Raw genomic sequence first — 14,496 nt, forward strand, 5'->3', positions numbered from 1 at the left:
GCATATTTTGTAAACAAGTGTGTGTACTGCAAATGTTTTTTCACAGTCTATAGATTGCTCCTTTATAAATGATTTGTTGACTAAAAAAAAATTAAAAACAAAAATAAAGTAATGATAAAAAATTGAGTCTTTTTACACAATAATTGATTAGAACAAAATATGTGCAATATTTGCTTGCAATTGTTCCTAACGTTTATTCACTGCATATTCTTTAAAATACACTGAAAGAAAAGACACCCACTAAAAAGTATGTTTTTCCAACAGCCCAATTTAAAAAAGAAAAAAAAAGACTATAAAGTTCTTCTAAAAACTAATATTTGTCACAACTGAGGATGTTTCATTTGAAATAGACCTGATTTATATGTTTTTTTTAAAAAGATCCTTGCTTACTATAAAAGTGAACTTTGTTGAAAACTAGATCATTCAAGAAATAAAATCTAAGTTATGTGATATAAAGTAATGCATTTAGGATTCTCTAACCGCAATCATGACCTCCATTAACCTCTCTCTTAAGAGCCACCAAAGACATTTTCTGAAACACAGATGTTTCCTATGATCTCTATTTTCTGGACCCTTTGTGACTGGGCAGTAATAACTGCCAAACATCAGACTCTTCATCTTCCATCTGATTTTGAGATAATACTCCTTCAAAACAATGAAATAAAAACTAAATTTTAATTTATAATAAGTTTAAAATAACTTGATTTTTGAGAAGACTGAAACGTAGCAACATATACCCCTTAAAATTACTACAAATAATTTTGATTTTTTTTATCAAAGCAACTTGACTAATAATATATCAAGCTTTGCATAATGGTCTCCTTTATTTTAAAACAAAGTATAATTTGTTTACTTATTATAATTTAGTTATGCTTTCATGCACAAAATATTTGTGAGTTCCACCCACAAATACTGGCATCTAAATAACAAATGTACGTTTTTTAATACTTAATGAACTAAGTTCAATTCTACATTTAGTAGACTAGATAAACTATGAACAATGAAACATTTATTATGTTTAAAACTTTAAAAACCAACCAATCTTCATTATTCTCACAGAAACTAATAAGTTATTTAAACTAAAGGTATTATGAAGCTCATGAAGCAGTCAGGAGGAAAAAATATGTACCAGGCCAATGTATACAACTCTGAAGACAAAATTACACCACAGTTGCCCTATTTAAAAAAAAGGAATTTTTAAAAAAACTTGGTATAAAATAGTTGAAAGATGGCTAGGGATATATATAGTCAGTTGGTAGAGTGCTTGCCTCTCAGGCACAAGGCCATGGGTTCAATCCCTAGCATCACACACACATACACACACACACACACACACACACACACACACACACACACAAATAGATGAAAGAAATTTCAAAAATGTAGAATTATTTTTCTACATGAAAGGAAGAAAAAATTAGGTATATGGGTGAGATGGAAATTATAATTATGTGCTGCTTTCATTACAAATTATTTAAACAAACTGTCAGTCTCAATAGTCATATTTTCATCTAACGAATAAGTTTCTAATAACAGCACTCCAAAATTAAATTAAATTTTTTTTAATTTAAAAATGAAAACAATTACACACTGATGATTCTCAGCAAGTCTATATTTTACTTTCATAAATTATTCACTATGAGGAATTCTGGAATGAATGCCCTTGAAAAACAGTAAATATCAGCAGAACAATTTCTACTGATTTTTGCTGGGAATGTAAAACCAGAATACTAACAAAAATGTGTCCAATCAGGTACAACGAAATTACCAAGTTCACAAGTAAATTGTTGTTTACTAATTTTTTATATTGTGACATCCCAGGTTTCATAAATATTTACTTTGTTTTATTTACTCTGTAGGTGCTGTAATTACTATTCTTCACAGAGTAGTAATTCACCATCTAGATTATAAAGTCAAAAACTGTACATGATCTGAAAATTATAATTCACCAGATACTTATATAAATTTGAAATAACCCTAAGAAAAAATACCCTAACCTTTCAAAGGGAATGAAAGCCTTAAATATACTTTTAAAAGGATTCTTTTAACTCAGAAATATTGTTGGGTTTTGGAGAATAAGAGTGTACTAAATGGACCAGGGATATAGCTCAGAGGTGGATGGTTGCCTAGCTTGCATGGGCAAAACCCTAGGTTCAATTCCCCAGCATTGGGGGGGGAAAAATATGCGCTAAACAGGAGATACTTAACGTTAGCAGTATTTAGACTTTTTTTTTTTTTAAGATCTTATTTCTGGGTTGGGGTTGTGCCTAGCCTATGTGAGGCTCTGGATTCAATCTTCAGCACCACATAAAAATAAATAAATAAAATAAATGTCTATCAACAACTAAAAAAAGTTTTTAAAAAAAGATCTTATTTCTACAGAGATTTTAAACCTGGATTTTTTTTATATCTTAAAAATTCCAACAAAAAGCTGCTAATAAAATTTAACACTAATGATACTAAGAACCATCTGCTGATCTCTTAAGCCAAATTAAAGGAGAAAAAAAACTCAAACTACTCTTCCCTAAAAGAAGAGTTAGTCCCAAAAAACAAATGACTACAGAATAATATAACTCAAAACACATTACTAAATATATCCCACAACTATTATCCCCTTCTAATGGCAAAAGCTATCAGATAAACACACATAAAAAAATTTAGAAGTCTATTTTCTATAAGGCTGTATTTAAATAGATATTTTCCTGATAATTTATTGTCAAATGTAAAAGAAAACTTAAGTGCTATGGCAATTTTTATCCTAAAATATATTTTGCAATTATTATCTTTTAATATGCTTAAATAACACTTTATTAAGTAAAGTGGTATTTGTAACACTTTGTTATTAAGTAAACAAAAGTAGGTTAGCATGGTATGTCAAACAGCATATCTGTAAAGCAGGAGGCACAGAGCATATTTTAAAATTTTTGTTTTTGGTGACTTCATAAGATGAAATGAAAAACAAAGAGCTGAATTAAGAATCCATTAAAGAATTTTTTATTTTTTTTAAGAACTTTTGGTACTTCTTAACATAAAAATCATACATGAGGGGCTGGGGTTATAGCTCAGCAGTAGAGCACTTGCCCTGCACTTGTGAGGCACAAGGTTCTATCAGCACCACATAAAAATAAATAAAGATATTGTGTCCATCTTTAAAAAAATTTTTTTTAAATACATACACATACTTTACAGTACTTAGCATGTATTTTTTTTCCAACTAGACAGAATAACTTACCTGTTTTGTAGATTTTTTTGTGCCATTAAAAATCTTCCAAGCTAGCCCATTACCACCACTGGCAATGTGCCGACCAACATCAAATTCTCTAGTGACAGGATTTCCCATTACTGCACTAGTGACATCAGCTGTTACCTTTGTAACAGTACTCTTCAACTTATTAAGCATGGACTCCATGGTTGTGTATTAGGTAGTTACAGTCACCTAGAAACACACAAGGATATGGGAGAGCTCATCATTTTTTGTCCAAGCACTTATTCATAATTTAGTTTGAAAAGTTTAAACAAACAATACCAAACAGATAAGTTACATGTTGGTTTTGCCTTCAGAGAACCCAATACACTTGACTATACATTTACAGCTAGAACCAAATGATCAGTTCCTCTCAACCACAGTTCTCACAAACCAGAAAAAGACATGCTCACACTGGACACTGACATAAAGGAAAAAAATAAATGCTGTTCAATTATATAACATGTACCCTTTAAGACTTAAGTGGTATAGAAGATCAGAATCTTCACACTGAAAGGTGAACCCAAGGATTTGCCCCTGCTTTCTGCCCAAGCACATATCAAATCAGAGTAATAAGCAGAATTCCAGTCAGCTAAGGGGATGAACTACAATTCAGAGATGCAGAAACCACTGGAAGTTCAGGGACAGAATTTCAAAGTGAAAGGTGCTATGTTGAAAAAGAGCACAAGGTCCCCTTCATGTTTTGTTAATACTAAAGTGCACACATGTACTTTGAGACTCTACTAGTTCTATTAATTAAGGTGCTTGTGAGCTGAATAGTTTCAATTCACACAGGGCTTCAAAATCATTCCAGAGCTCCTCAGCCAGGCTGCAGAGTCTTCACTGATCACTAGGGCATTTTAGCAGGACTATGCCTTAATAGGACAAACCTATTCTAGCTGGGAGTGATGGTGCTGTACTCCCAGTTACTGAGGAGGCTGAGAAAGAAGAAATGCTTAAGCCCAGGAGCTGCAGGTCATCCTGGACAACATATCAAGACCCCATCTCTTAATTTAAAAAAAAAAGATAAAACTGCTCTAACAACAAAAGTCATTCTCAAGCAACCAAACTAATCTAACTAAGCTGCCTTCCAGAAGAAAATCTATTGTTCATGAAAGGAAGACACAAGACACAAAATCAGATACTCAACAAAGTAACATCACATTGTTCAGCACTCAATCAAAAATCATCAAAAAGAAAAAAAATATAACTTATAATCAAATGAAAAATCAGTCAATAAAATCTGACTTCAAGATGATAGATACATAGAATTAGCAAAGACATTAAAAGTTATCACAGGTCCAAAGCAGTTAAAGGAAAACATGAACAAAATGAAAGAAAATGGAATTTTTTAAAGGCCCAAATGAAAATTCAAGACATGAAAAATAAATTTAAATAAATCTCACTACTTTCAGGAATGAGATGAACATATTAGACAGTGTAAGGGGGAAAACAGCAAAACTTGAAGATGGAGTAAAAATTTGAAAAAAAAAAAAAAAAAGATGAACAAAGTCTCAGTAATCCATGGGATAATATCACAGATCTTATACATGAAAACAGATCCTCAAAATAAGGAAGAGAGGGGAGGAAAATTATTGGAAAAAATAATGGCAAAAAATTTTCCAAATTTTCTAAAAAATTATACAAAGCTTCAAGAAATTCAAAAAACAAAAAGGAAAAACACAAAGGAAACCATACCTATATCTATCATACCAAATAGCTGAAAATAATTTATTAAAAATCTTTGAAGTGGCTATAGAAAACAGGTAAACCATACAGAGAGGAACAAAAATAAGAATTTCCCCAGACTTCACTTCAGAAACTATGTATACCAGAGAACTGAATGAGGTCTAAAGAAATTATTAACATAGAATCCTGTATGGTGAGGAAAATAACCTTCAAAATTCAAAGAAAAAACAACTCAGGAGGCTGAGGCAGGTGGATCACCAAGTCTGAGGTCAGCCTGGGAAACATAATGAGATCCTATCTCAAAACAAAAAGGACCAGGGATGTAGCTCAGCAGTATAGAACCCCTGATTTTAATAGTCAGTCCCAAAACAGAAGGGGGCGGGGGAGAACAATGGGAAATAAAGGCTTTTTAGAAAAACAAAACCTAGAAAATTTGTTGCCAAACATAACTTCTACCAGAAATACTAAAGGAATTTCTTCAAAAAGAAAGAAAAAGATACAGATAGAAATTTGGATCTGGGCTGGGGATGTGGCTCAAGCGGTAGCGCGCTCGCCTGGCATGTGTGCGGCCCGGGTTTGATCCTCAGCACCACATACAAAAAACAAAAAAAAAAAAAAAAAAAAAAAAGATGTTGTGTCTGCGAAAAATAAATAAATAAATATTTAAAAATTCTTTCTCTCTCTCTCTCTCTCTCTCTCTCTCTCTCTCTCTCTCTCCCTCTCTCTCTCTCTTCCCCCTCCTCTCTCTTTAAAAAAAAAATAAAAAGAAATTTGGATCTAAAAAAGAAATGGAGGATACTGAAAATAAAAATTATAAGGGCATATGAAAAAACTTCTGTTAGAATTATCTTTAAATGATGGCAGATCATGTAAAGTAAAAGTATAACATTGTGTTTGTGTAGAAAAAATATACTAAAATAAAGGATGAGAGAAATGAAAGTATATTTTTGAAAGAGTCTTGCATTTCATGAGAAGCCATATAACATTTGAAGGCACACTGTGGCAAGTTAAAAATATACATTATAAACCTTAAAATAACAACTAAAGTAATAAACAAAACATAAGTAAAAGGTGAATAGTGGTGATAAAATAGAATCCTAAAGCAAACAAAATAGATAACAAAATGAAATAGGGAGGGACTGGGGTTGTGGCTCAGTGGTAGAGCACTCGCCTCACGCGTGAGACCCTGGGTTCGATCCTCAGCACCACATAAAAATAAACAAAATAAAGATATTGTGTCCATGTATAACTAAAAAAAAATTTTTAAAAAATGAAATAGGGATAGAGAAAGGAACAAAAAAAGCAAGTGTGGCAAACAGAGAATACACAGCAAGATGGCTAATTTAAATCCAACCACATCAATAACTACATTTAAATAAATTAGTCAAAATTCTAATTAAAAGGCCCAGATTGTCAAATTGGATTTAAAAAGCAAGCATATCTAACTATATGCTGCTTATAAAAAATTCACTTTAAAAATACAAAAATGCAGGGCTGGGGTTATGGCTTGGTGGTAAGCTCTCGCCTAGCATGAGTAAAGCCCTGGGTTCAATCCTCAGCACCATATATAAACAAATAAATAAAGGTATAAAAACAAAAAATACAAAAACGCAGGTAAAGAAATGTAAAAGTTGCCGGATGTAGTGGTGCACATCTGAAATCCCAGCGGTATGGGAGACTGAGGCAGGAAGATCACTGGTTCAAAGCCAGCCTCAGCAACAGTGAGATGCTACGCAACGTGGTAAGACCCTGTTTCTAAATAAAATACAAAATAGGGCTGGGGATGTGGCTCAGTGGTTGAGTGCCCAAGTTCATTCCCCAATATCCACCCCCAAAAAATGTAAAAGTAATATACCAAGCTGGAATGGATATATTAATAACAGGATAGACTTCAAAGATAAAACATATTTTGTAATGATAAATATTTTCAACAAGAAAACATAACAATTTTAAATGTATACACATGCAATGAGAGACCTTCAAAATAAGTGCAACAGAAACTGATAGAATTGAAAGAATATAGAAATCCACAATTTTAATTGAAGACTTCAAGAGTTCTCTCAGTAACCCAAAAAAAAAAAAAAAAATCAGTAAGGCTATAGATCTCAACAGTATTAAATGTTTAAGTCCCATATATCTCAGTGACAATATCTCAATTCTAAAATTTTAATAATAAGGGCTGGAGATGTGGCTCAAGCGGTAGCGCGCTCGCCTGGCATGCATGCAGCCCAGGTTCGATCCTCAGCACCACATACAAACAAAGATAAACAAAATAAAAATAAAAAATAAAATAAAATTTTAATAATAATGAACAATCACAACATACAACCTAGACAAAATATATCAAATGCCATTAGCCTAAAATCAGTTGAAGAGGTGCAATGTTTTTCAAGCAAAAATTTTGAAAGCCACTGGACTAAGGCAGCACTAGTCTATACCCTGTTTTCTCCAGTAATTATATTTATGTAAGTATAACTTCCTTCTTTCTATTAAAGACTTGAACTATAAGTGGAAATATTCTCTTTCCCTTTTTAATTTATTACATTTTTAAGTGATTAGAAAAATGTTACTATTGGCATTATGAAAATATTTATTTGCTATCCAAATTATTCTTTATGAACATCTCTACTGATTTTGATGGGAAGATGAAGGAATATAAAATCCTACTTAAAACCTACCTATCCATTCCTCTAACTCTGCCTGACATACTATTGCCATGTACACTGTTATACACTAGGAACTCGTAAATGGAAGCATTTCTGCTCTTTAGGCATTTAGTCCAGTGGCAGACTTAGACTGGCAGATACTATAACAGTGACTGGAGACATGACTATATCATGCTACAGGAACATTAAGATAAACTCAAAAGTAAGTGATTTCAGGTAGGAAAAAAAGAGTAGGAGGATAATATTACAGAAAGAGGGTTACCATGTACCAAGATATGGAAGAGAAGATTACATCATTGTGAAAAACAAAGGATATTTTCATGGTTGATATTCAAATTTGAAATGCCTATCCATTACCTAAACAGAACAACACTGACATAGTACACAAGGTGGAGAATAGATATGGAAACTCATTTGGTGATATAATTTTTATTGAATACCTTCTATGTACCTAACATAATATGTAAGAAACTGGAGAAGGTAAAGAAAAAATAAACTACAAAGGAGCTACCATTAAGGAGGGAAAAAAACATACAAGTAAAACAACTGTAGCATGAGCCTACAGAAAAGATAAAATGCTACAGAATATATAGTGTTAAAGGAGCAAAAAAGAAGAGAAAAAGTAGAATGTTTCCCCAAAACAATAATGTAAGAAATGCTTTTAAAGACAGATAAAGAATAGAGAATGAAAGTGAGTAGATAGAGAATGGATGAAATGTAGGAGTAAAACTACAAGGCAAAACCAAAGTAGTTCAGATAATACCTAGAGAAAAAAGAAGAATAGTACGGCAAAAGAGACTAGAAAAGCCAGATCACCATGGGGAGCAGGGTTTCAGGCATGAGTAAGATGATTAATCACCCCATCTAGTGGAGTAAAAAAGATATACTAGGGGTGGAGGCAGGGAATACCTCAAGACTGAAAAGAATTTCAATATATAACTCAGAGATGATGTAGTTTAGAAAGTAAAGCAAGAAAATAAAGGACAGTAGGAAATATAAATGTTTTCTCAAAAATTTTCATTTGATTAATAAAGATCACTTTTCAAAAGTTATAAATGACAGAAATGTTTACTCATTAAGCCATTTCTCCTTGTATACTTAATAGAATTCACTTGAAATTCAACTACCTCCCCAGGTGCAGTGGCACATGCCTGTGATCCTATCAGCTCAGGAGGCTGAGACAGCCACCTCAGTAAGGAGCGAGGTGCTAAGCAATTAGTGAGACCCTGTCTCTAAATAAAATACAAAATAGGGCTGGGGATGTGGCTCAGTGGTTGAGAGCCTCTGAGTTCAATCCCTGGTACCAAAAAAAAAAAAAAAAAAAAGAAAGAAAGAAAGAAATTCAACTACCTCTTCAATTTCAGCCAAAACAAGATATGGGGTAGTTTCCATATTATCCCATGATTGTATCATTCTACCATCTGGCTCAATCATTATCTGGCTTTCAGTAGACCCAATAGGAGAATCTGCTGTAACACTAGGTTTTACCTGTACCTCACAAAGTAAGCTGAGTAATACAGCATCTGATGGCAGGCAGTGAAGAGGAATTGGAAATTCTTTCAGTTCTGCCTACTCAGAAATTCTAGATATAGCAGAAATAGGTAAAATTATATTTTATGCTTAAAAAATGGATTTTCAAATAACAACTCAAAGAAATCCCTACTTCCCCAAGAATAAAATATTAAAAAGCAGGATTAGCTCCCATTTTTGATGAAAATACTGCAATACAAATACTAAGGTTACTTTAAACTGAACACAGAAGCACATGCCTGTAATCCCAGCTACTTGGAAAGCCAAAGCAAGAGAATCCCAATTTCAAGGCCAGTCTCAACAACTTAGTGAGAGAGATCCTGTCTCAACATAAAAAGTCACATGTAGTAAAAAGTCACAACATAAAAAGTCACAGTAGTAAAATGCCCCGGGTTTAATCTCTAGTACCTAAAAAAATAAAATAAAAAGGCTATATACTCAATGATACAGTGCCCCCGGATTCAATCCCCAGTACCACATACACACACACACACAAAAAAAAGGTAAATTAAGGTTTCTTTAATACATCTGACAATGAAATTGTATTGCTGGCTAGACCATCAACAAGCACAAAATAATAATATTGACTAGAAAGAACATTTGCATGAATACAAAATTAGCTCAAAATAGTATGCTTCAACCTGTAAAGAGGCACAAGGGTCTGAGATTTATATGTAAATGCTTGAAAATAAAAGAATATCACTTTAAAAAATCATTGATTTGGTTAAGTATTCATAAAATAAAATGTAACACTTCTAAATTACAATTACATTTGTATGAAATGAAATACTTTTGGTAAAATACTTTTCAAATTTGGGGGGAAAAAACAGTAACCATATTCCTAAAGGAAATGCTTACTTGTTACAGCTAAAGTATGAATACTTTGAAATATACTCTTAAAATACATGTTTCCACATAGAAGCATTCAAAGATTACCAGAAGATTTTTTAAAAGAAAGTTTTCAAAAAATGTTTTCTTTGACCTAAATAGAAGTCATGTTTAATCTTATTCAGAACCAACATTATACAAGCTGAATATAATCATTCTCTTTACAAATACAAAAAGTACCTAATTTATTATCAGTTGAACCAGAACAGATTACTTACAGAAGACAATGTTGATTTTTAAAAACCATAAAAAACTGAAGTGTAAAGTGAATTACACAACTATACAACAAATTAGTGAGTACATACTAAAGGTGAAAAGAACCACAATAAGTGCATTAAAAACTACTTAAACAGTAAGTAGTTTCCATTATTGGTTATAATCTTATGACTATTGTACAATGAGATTTAAATAGCAACAGAGAAATTATAAAGTAATGTATGCTAAAACAACAATTTAGTAACTTGAGTATTGAAGTATACGTATAGTTCAATGGAGAGTGCTTGCCTAGTATGTACCAGGGTTCCATTCTCAGCATAAAAAGTAAAAATAAAAATTTGAAAAGTCAAAATAAAATTAGTAACAAGTTATGATGAACAACAAGTAAGGTTGTAGCTCAGTGGCAGAGCACTTGCCAAGCATGTGCAAGGCACTGGTTTGATGCTCAGCACCACATATAAATAAATAAAATAAAGATTCGTTGACAACTAAAAACTTAAAACATAAAAAAAAAAAAAAAGCTGAGATTACATCCCAGTTTTTTGGTACTTCCAGTCCATGTGATTAATGAGGTATAGTTTTTACAAGAGTCTTTGGATTATTAAATAAAAAAAAAAAACAGCAGCAGTGGCAGCTTCCCACTATTCAGTCCCTTCAGCTACAGGACAGGAAAAAGAAATAACTGGGTAGGAAATTAAACTAAATAAGGTCATTTCAGTATATATATAGTCTTTAAAAAAAACTCAAATCTGGGCTGGCAATATAGCTCAGTCAATACAGTGCTTGCCTCACAAGCACAAGGGCCTAGGTTCAATCCCTAGCACCACCAAATCTGAAAGAGTGTGGCACAATGTGTAAAAACAAATTCATAAAGCAGTGAAGTACTATCTAAAACAAAGTTTTCAAAATCTGATGAATATCTAAATAATGTGGAACTTGCTAAGTACTATCCCAAATGTCTGGAATCACAATCTATAAAAATACAGTTAGGGCCTTTTGTAGCTTGGCCAAGCCCCCCAGGTGATTATTATAAACCGCCTAGCATGAGAATTGTTGTATGGTTAAGGACATAATCTTCAGTAGCAAAAAAATCTTGAGTTCAAATGCCAATTCTAACACTTACCAGAGCTGTGACCATCAACTAGCCGCCCTAACATTTTATGTGGGTGAGGGGGTACTGGGCCTTTAACTCAAAGGTACTTTACTACAAAGCCACATCCCAGCCCTTTTTATTTTTCTATTTTGAGACAGGGTCTCACTAAGTTGCTTAGGACCTAAATTGCTGAGGCTAGCCTCAAACTTGTGATCCTCCCGCCTCAGCCTCCCAAGTCACTGGGATTACAGGCATGCCCACACCTAGCTACACTATTTCTATAAAATGGGGTAGGGGAAAACTGGGCATAGTGGCAAATTGCTATAATCCCACCTATGTTGGAAGCTGAGGCAGGAGGATGAGTTTGGGGTCAGTCTCAACAACTTAGCTAGACACTACCTCAAGATAAAATCAATAGGGCTGGGGAGTTAGCTTCGGAGTAGAGCACCGCAAAACCTCAAATGATTGTTTTGAGGACTGAAGATGCCAATGCATGTAGAATACTTAGAATAATTCTTAATGCTTACATTTGGTAAGCATTCAATGATTTCATTCATTTAAAAAACATTTACAAAGCATTTACACAGTATCAGGAGATGAGGAACAGCTAGTTAATTTAAGTATTAATTAATATGGCAACTCTGAAATGGTGTCATGAGAACATATAATCAGGACAATCTATCCTCATCAGCAAAGTGTTCCCTAAAGTGGGCTCAATGATGAATAGATAGTACTGGATGAAAAGGAAAGGAAAAGCATTTCCAGACTCTGAGATGTTTCCACAAAGTATAACCAAATGCCATGTATCCGAAGAAAGAAAGATGGACAAGGTAATCAAGGGAGAAAGGGAATGCCAGAAAGCACCATGGAGATGAAGTTAGAAAGGCAATCAGAAGGCCAACTAAAGGGGTTTACAGGGCATTTCAGTTTATGGAAAAAAACAATGAGAAGCCACTGAAGGATTTTAAACACAGATACAATATGATTAGGTCTATTTTTTTAAATACTCAGTCTAGCAAGTTAAAAAAACAAAGGTGGCCAAAGTAGATGCAGGAAGCTAATAAAGCAGCTCAGAGGAGAGATGATAATGGTGGCTGAAACTAGAAAATGAGAGTTGAAGATCTCTCTTGAATCAAGAGGTACTAAAGTGACAAAATAAACAGGATTTCATGAGAGACTATGAGACATGAGAAAAGAAATATCAAAAATCAACTCCTATATAATGGGTTGGAAACACAACAAATGGACTTATTGTTTTTTCTTGAAGGGGCAGATCATGAATTTCAAATGTGAATCTGAGTTTTTTATTCTCAAATATAGAGTTGATTTGTATAGAAATATTTCATTATATGGAAGAACAAGGTGCCTGTATTTATTTTGGGGGGTGTTTATCAATCTTAGAGACAAAAATATAGGTTTCTGCAAGTGTAAAGTAGATCTGAACAGAATGAAGACCCATATCTTACTTTCAGTTCCATTCCTTTACACACATCTCAGGAAGGGGTTGTGGCTCGGGTTTGATCCCCCACGCCACACAAAAATAAACAAATAAAATAAAGGTATTGTGTCCATCTGCAGCTAAAAAAAATATTTTAAAAAGAAAAGAAGAAAAAGGCTTGCAAAGTCCAAAAGGAATATTCAAAAACGTGACTTTCAGGGCTGGGGATGTGGCTCAAGCGGTAGCGCGCTCGCCTGGCATGCGTGCGGCCCGGGTTCGATCCTCAGCACCACATACAAACAAAGATGTTGTGTCCACCGAGAACTAAAAAAATAAATAAAAAAAAAAAACGTGACTTTCAAGCCACCAGAACATGAGTAGGTTTTATGTCAGGCTAGTTTGAAGTATTTTGGTTAAACTATCAATTTTTCAGAACAGAGACACGCAATTTAGAAAACTAACACTTAAGTGTCATCATACAAATAGTTCCTGAAACTAACACTTTTTAAGTGTCATCATACAAATAGTTCCTGAAACTAACATTTTTTAAGTGTCATCATACAAACAGTTCCTGAATTTGATGGTCAAAAAATATTAGCTGGCAACTTTTAAGTCACTACTGACATGGCACTTTAAAGTCCAGTGACTCTGGCGGCTCATCAAGCCTATAGAGAAGTAGATTTGATAACAGTGGATGTTTAATTACTCATCACAGATATGCGGTAGAATCCCAAGAAGTTTTGCAAGCTTTATAGGTCTAAATCTTCATCTTTTTCTCTCACTTAGAAAAACAAAAGTTCAGAAACCACCGACCGGGTGGGTTTTAGTCTTAAGAAAACATCTGCCCCACCCACCTCACACACAATAACCATCCATTCAAGAACTACAGGATACTGTCAGAGAAGGACACCGGGAGAGTAAGGCCCTGGTAGGTGACCCAGGTTACAGGAGCCGGACCTCAGAACAGAGGGGAGCTGTCTCACCCAGTTCCGGAGTAGTGTCCTGTTTCCCAAAAGGGTACCAAGATCTCCACCACAGAAACCGGAGCTCCCGCGCTGGCGCGGAAGACTCTCCCTCCCGAGAGACCACTCCGATCCCGAGTCACCCGTAGCCTTAAGGCCTCTTCGGCGGACTCGGGCCTCTCGGATCCGCTCCCTCCAGGTTGCCGCTACCCCAGCCAGTCTTCTCTTAGGCGCCCACCGCCCGGCCGGCGCGGCCTGCAGCCCGTCACTAGGCAACAGTCACCAGCACGGTGGCCCCTGGTGGCCTAACCCGCGCACGGGTCCTTCCCCATTCCCTTTTCTCCCACTGGAGGCCCAGGTGAGAGCGCGACCGACCATAGAGGGAGCTCGCCCGGTGCCCGCAGCCGGGCACTTACCTCTCAGCTCTCGGCTCTCCGCCCGGGAGGGGCGGTGCTGGGGCGCGTTCCCCCCGCCCTCCCTAGAGGCGCTCTGGCTATTCCTGCTCGGCCTCCGCGACTGGCCGCTGCCGTCCGCTTACTCCATAGTCTCCGCCAACCCAGTGGCCATAAAGGCTGCAGCGGGAGGAGGAAAGGGGGAAGGGAGGGAAGGGACCGGGGAAGAAGAGTATGGGAGGGGAAAGAAGACCGAAAGACCTGCCGGGCCGGGCATGACGTCACTTCCGGTTGTATCGGAAGGGGCGGGACCTGGGCTTCCCTCCGCCCCAAGAGTCAGGTGGGGGCGGTGCTATAGAACCGGAGGAGGAGCAGGTG

The 14,496-nt window shown here is 35.3% G+C and overlaps 1 protein-coding gene across 3 annotated transcripts in view; it reads right to left on the minus strand.

Annotated features, from left to right (window-relative positions):
* The window catches only part of Scyl2 (SCY1 like pseudokinase 2), a 62,369-nt gene extending 47,977 nt beyond the window's left edge, over window positions 1–14,392 (minus strand). For 2 of the 3 annotated variants that reach the window (XM_026397623.2, XM_026397607.2), the window contains exons 1-2: window positions 14,143–14,392; window positions 3,233–3,436 (exon numbers count right to left, since the gene is read on the minus strand). In XM_026397623.2, the coding sequence (XP_026253408.1) occupies window positions 3,233–3,409 (177 nt within the window). In that variant the 5' untranslated portion in view covers window positions 3,410–3,436; window positions 14,143–14,392. Of the gene's footprint in view, window positions 1–3,232; window positions 3,437–13,747; window positions 14,111–14,142 lie in introns of those variants that run through there. The other variant, XM_026397615.2, reaches the window with a different exon arrangement.
* Between the last annotated feature and the right edge of the window lie 104 nt (window positions 14,393–14,496).

This window comes from Urocitellus parryii, chromosome 5 (genome assembly GCF_045843805.1).
Source record: "Urocitellus parryii isolate mUroPar1 chromosome 5, mUroPar1.hap1, whole genome shotgun sequence".
Taxonomy (NCBI): domain Eukaryota; kingdom Metazoa; phylum Chordata; class Mammalia; order Rodentia; family Sciuridae; genus Urocitellus; species Urocitellus parryii.